This window comes from Clupea harengus, chromosome 8, assembly GCF_900700415.2.
Source record: "Clupea harengus chromosome 8, Ch_v2.0.2, whole genome shotgun sequence".
NCBI lineage: Eukaryota > Metazoa > Chordata > Actinopteri > Clupeiformes > Clupeidae > Clupea > Clupea harengus.
The window spans coordinates 23,246,203-23,251,987 of record NC_045159.1 but is presented as its reverse complement, the minus strand read 5'-3'; the positions used below and the strand labels follow the sequence as shown (position 1 = coordinate 23,251,987).

The 5,785-nt window shown below is 41.8% G+C and overlaps 1 protein-coding gene across 1 annotated transcript; it reads left to right on the top strand.

Moving 5' to 3' along the window:
- Positions 1-1,264: 1,264 nt before the first annotated feature.
- Positions 1,265-5,502, top strand: diablob (diablo, IAP-binding mitochondrial protein b). Its single transcript, XM_012832346.3, has 6 exons — positions 1,265-1,367; positions 2,461-2,608; positions 2,737-2,856; positions 3,198-3,308; positions 3,686-3,782; positions 4,021-5,502. Exons 1-6 carry the CDS (start codon positions 1,330-1,332, stop codon positions 4,224-4,226), a joined length of 720 nt encoding a protein of 239 aa, XP_012687800.2. The 5' UTR covers positions 1,265-1,329; the 3' UTR covers positions 4,227-5,502.
- The last annotated feature ends 283 nt before the right edge of the window (positions 5,503-5,785 follow it).

The following is a 5,785-nucleotide window of genomic DNA, read 5'->3' as shown; positions in this document are numbered from 1 at the left end:
ATGAAATAGCTATCTAGCAACAATAGCCAGTGCCATTTCTGTCATGAGAGGGACCACCATAAAGTGTTGTGCAAAAGCTGCTGGAGGCTCCTTTTTGTATGTCAGGAGGGTGTGCTAAAACAGTCACCTTGTGAATGGCTGTGTGGATGGAGACAACATTGGAGCACACCCACCCCATAGCAGGGGACAGACCCACAGACCCACAGCACACCCACCCCATAGCAGGGACAGACCCACACCCACCCCATAGCAGGGGACAGACCCACAGACCCACACCCACCCCATAGCAGGGACAGACCCACAGCACACCCACCCCATAGCAGGGACAGACCCACAGCACACCCACCCCATAGCAGGGGACAGACCCACAGACCCACACCCACCCCATAGCAGGGGACAGACCCACAGACCCACAGCACACCCATGAAACAGCCCAGGTCTCAGTGTGCAAAACCAAAGTAAATTGATGGATACAATAATCCTTCAGTAATCCCACAACAGAGAAATGTGCAGTGTCACAGCAGAAGAGGGAATAGCACAATAGCAATAAAAAAAAAAAAAACATCTATTGTATTGATATATCAATAATTAAACAGATAGCAATATAGAATAAATGATAAATAAGTAAAAACAGTAAAGTTATTAAACCCCATGCAGTGATACTCCACATGAGTGTATTGTAAGTCTTTTTCTGTGGTCTAATAGGAGCCGTGTTATAAAGTCTTGGTGAAGCAGCCTGGCACTGAAGGAGCTGCCCAGTGCTGTCAGAGTGGCATGTATGGGGTGGGACATGTTCTCCATCAGAGATGATAGCTTAGCCGTCATTGTCCTTCCTGCCAACACCACCTCCACTGGGTCAGGGGGGGCATCCCAGGACAGAGCTGACCTTCTTCACCAGTCTGTTGAGTCTCAACCTGTCAGACCAAACCATAGAACATGGCTGATGCCATCACAGAGTCAAAAAAGTCCTCTGGAGTGCCCCTGCTCTCCAAAAGACCTGAGTCTCCTAGGCGGGTGGAGTCTGCTCTGTCCTCTCTAGTGCATTTGTATTGTCAGTCCAGTCCAGTTTATTATTCAGGTCAACACCCTTGTACTTGTAAGATTCCACTATCTCAATGTCCATTCACTGGTACCAGATGTTGTGCTTTTCAATACTTGACAACTTTCAACTAGCGCTAGACACTAGCCTACTATGCACGGCCCCATTTGTACATCTATGCATGCATGCATACTCACCTACTGTACATGGTTTTCACTCCAGTCCTGCAGGAGGCGATAGTGTATATACACTGTTGTTGCCTCCACACAGAAGAAGCGAACACAAACAACATGGCAACGTACGGGAAACTGTTAACTGCTAGTTTAAGGTAAAATATGTTTACAAACACATTTTTATCAAGACTATGTTTTACGTGTGTGGCATGATAAATAGACGTTGGTGTCTGTTATAGTCTATAGAACTATGTCATTATTACACTACTAGACTACACTATACCTTATTGCTGCCTTCAAGTGCATGTCGTAAGATCCTATTTCCAAGTTCGGAAATCGTAATTACGACTTGTCACACGTTCAATTCAAGGCCGTGGTCGAAAATGTTCCAAAAATTAGGAAGCATCTTTAAAAAATTGATGAGCGGTCAAAGACGCCGTCTTTGTTTGATATTGTCTTAATCATACAAAATAGTCTTGGGCGTCGGAGACAGGTGACCTCTTCACCACTGAACTCTTGACATAAAGAGACCTACCAGTTTTGTGAGGGTTTTTTGGGTCATCTTAACGAAATCTAAAATTCTGTTAATGCAAATTAATTTATTAAAGCAATTACCATACAGACATTTAATAATCGAATTCTTATTGATGCAGTGCCTTTACATTTTAGGTAGTGGTGCGCTCTCGTAACAACACGGGTATAAAATAAAAATTAGAGTTTGCAATTACGGCTTAGTTTGTTCATTCATGTGCTCGGAACTCGTAATTACGACTTTTCCGATAGTGAAGGCCGCATTACAAATTGTGCGTTCAGGCAACTGGAAATTCGAGAAAGTTCCTATTTCGGAACGTCCCACTTCCAGGTTGAGAGCGTTCATATGGCAAAGGTCTTGACGGTTACGTAATGTCAAGTAAGCTAGCTAGCCAGACGGCAACGTCAGTTACACAAAAGTAAACTGGTAAGTATTGTTTAACATCACAATCACCTGCGCTAATGAGTACAACCTAAATACACAATAAGATGATTTGTACGCAGAGCAAGATACATTTATTATCTTTCACAACAAACGTTGCCATGTAAAGTGACGTCAAACCTACTGTATTTCTTGTCTCACTTTCCTATTGGGATTTTCCGAACTTTCCCACATTCCTGTTGCTCATGAACACACCATTTTAGCTTTACGTAGAGGCATGTCTAACTACTGTGGCTATGAAATGTATACTTAATTGTATACTCTGTGTAATCTAGATACGCATCTGCACGGTGTGCCAACGCTCGTGTCCTGGTGAATGTTCCACTGGCACGACAAAGACTGGCAAAACTTGCTTCAAGTATGAAGAGAAACTGGATTTCTCTGAGTGTGGCAGGCGCCATTTGTGCTGTTCCTGTTGCTCAGGTATGCCCCAGTCTTATCGGTATGACCTCCTGCGCAGAAAGTGTTATGATTGAAGGAGACATAACTAGCTACCTAACCTGACTAGCTAATGTCTTTCATTTTGATATACCTACTGATGTTTGTTGCAGGTGGATATTTCTCACGAAGCCCTGATAAAAAGGGCATCGTCTCTGGTTACAGACAGTGCCAACACCTACCTTTCGCAGACAACATTAGCGCTTGTGGATTCTCTCACACAGTATGCCAAGGTAAAGAACCACATCACTGTAGATTTCAGTAATTATAATAGGCAACTTCATTAATTATAAAAGGCAACCTTTACACCAGTAGAGCTATCCTTTAACTACATCTTTCTTAATATGTGGTAGAAATGCACTTACCTTTAAAGCTTGGACTGCTGTCTGATTTTCTGTCTGTAATAATATACCGAAAATATCAGTTAAAATTAAAATATTACTATATTATATTGCAGGAACAATTTTGGCCACTACAGAATGTGATGAGGCTCTAGTGTCTGTCTCTAAAACTGTAGGTTTGCTCATCCACATATATATGATATATCCAGATGAATACTTGTGTTGCTGTCTAGGCCGTCCGCATTTTGGTGGCTCTTCAGAGGCGCTACGAGGCCTCAGCCAGAAAACTCAACTCTGCCGACGAGGAAGCGGTGTGGCAGGTCATTGTTCAGAAGCGCGAAGAGGTAGGCCGTCTACTCAGCATTGGTCATCAAAAGTCAGTGTGAGATTCTCACCACAATAACATAGACAATAATATTGTCATTATAATCATCATCATAAGCCGCCTGAACATCAGCCATCAAAGTTCAGTTATTTAGACTCAGTGTGCCCTGCCAAGAGATTCTTTCAGAGAAGACAATAATCATCATCATCGTCATCATCATAATGCTAATAATGATGACGAGGCTTTCCAGAATCGTTACAGAAACAATAAGATGGAATTACTTCATCACTCTAAATAAAATCTGAGAAACATCGAAGGAAAAAGGCAAAATGAACACACGTGAAATATGAAGACCAGTTGTTTAGTGGATTTAATTTCAGCTCTCCACCTCTCCAGGTGAGCAGTCGCAGGGAGGACTGCAAACGCTACGAGTCCAGCTGGATGACCGCCACAAACCTGTCTGATCTGGCGGTTGAGGCGGCTTACAACGCAGGTGGGTCGTTTAGCAGGTGCTTCAGTAGTATGCTCTTTATTGGGCGTCGAGCAGGAGCTGATCCTGAAATAGCAACGGCCTTAACTAGAACAGAGTCACCTCAGAGTGGGCTGTTCTTTGGTGAATGTAACATCATCACCAACAATATCACCAAAAGTTTGTTGACATATGGATGATTTGATGGGTAAAAAAAAAAAAGCTGTCCAACTGAAACTGTTGTCACAACGTACATCTTCAGGAGCAGACCAGGCCTCTGTGACTGCCCAAACTTCACTGGACTTGGCCCAGTCTCAGGTGGAGCAGGTGCGCAAGCTTTTGCTGGAGGCAGAAAAAGACCTCCAGGAGTCCAGAGCTGAGGACAGTCAGAGGATTGAGACCTCTGCAGTCCTGCCGGAGGGAGACGAAGAGGAGGAGATCCCAGAGGCCTACCTGCGAGAGGACTGAGAGACTTGGTGCACTTTAAGAGTGTGGACATATTGTGGGTCCTCGTGGAACCTGAGGTAGCCTTGGTTCTTTACACACACACACACACCGATGATGGCAGAGGGGTGTGTCATGTTGGTTAGGGCTCCTGCTTGAATGACTCTGATTTTGGGAGTGTGAGTCCAGAAAATACTATAATGACAACAGAAAGGTTAATCAAAAGCAGGTGTTTGATAAAGTTTTAAATCAGGACTATAATGTTAATTAGGGGGCACTCTGTTGAATGCCATGGCTGCACAGTAGATTTGACAATCTTCCATCCTGGTGCAATTTCCAATCAGAACATCACACCTTTCGATTGATCATTTTTTTTTACCTTTAAAGTTATGACTCGGAGGGTCGCGTGTTAAAGGCATCACCACTGTAAATATGTCTCTGAACAGGAGGGTTAAATGAATCAAGCACTGATAAGAGTAAACCTTTATTTCTATTAATCATGTGTGCCTTGCTTCACACATTTGTACATTTTAACATGGAATAGGTTGAATAAAAGTGGTTGAAAATTGCACAGGATCTTATTTAGCCGTTGTAGGTGTGTTGTGGCATTTTTAAAAAAAAAAAATTTTCATTTAAATGTAGTCCTGTAGTAAATCTTAATGCAACAGTGTTTTGTACAATGTCCATAACCACTATTTTAATTCACACTGACCAATGGAAATGTGTCCCTATTAAAGAAAAGCTTGAGAGAGTAATATTCTTAGAAGAATATGGGATGTGTCTTTACGCTCGGAGGATTTGATGAGGTGGACGATTTGATGGGTGGCTTGACATGTATGAAGTGACACTAATCTTTTATGGTATTTTCACATTTGAAAAATTTAGCACTAAAGCCCTTATGAAGGTATTGTAATCTCTACATTAGAAGTAGAGGATGTCTGACTTTAACCCCCTTTTTTTAACCCCCCACTTTGTATAACAAATTTGCCTTTTTCAAAATGGCATAGTTTGTGCATACCCATAAAGAACAGTAGGTGGCGCCAAAAGTCAAATTAAAATAATACAAGTTTGCATAGAAGTTTATTTGAAAAGAGTTGCTCAGTGGCCATGCTCAGTGGCTCAGTTTCATTTTTAAATCTCAGTATAACTCTATCATGGTAAGTTAGTTGATCATGTGACATACTCACAAACATATGGTACAGAATTTGAGTGCTACTGATATTCTTTCTCAAATGAGAAAGTCAGTGTTAGATGCTCTAAATATACATATGAAATGTATAAAATGTTTTTTGAGAAGGAATACAATAGTGTATTTTCTCTGTTAAATGTAATTTGCATAATACTCTGGTGTCAAGACTTACATGTTCCAGGAAGAGATTTGATTCCAGCAGGCCTTGAAAGTGCGCAATATCTCTCAGTTGTGGCAATGATTTTAAATATGTTGGACACGTGATGCCAAATAACTCTTGTTTGAACATTGAGTGCTGTGAAGTGGAGGACTGTGGTGTTACTACATTGTGTTCATTTAGCAGATGCCTTTGTCCAAAGTGACTTACACTTCAAGGATGCCGTGCATTTTATCA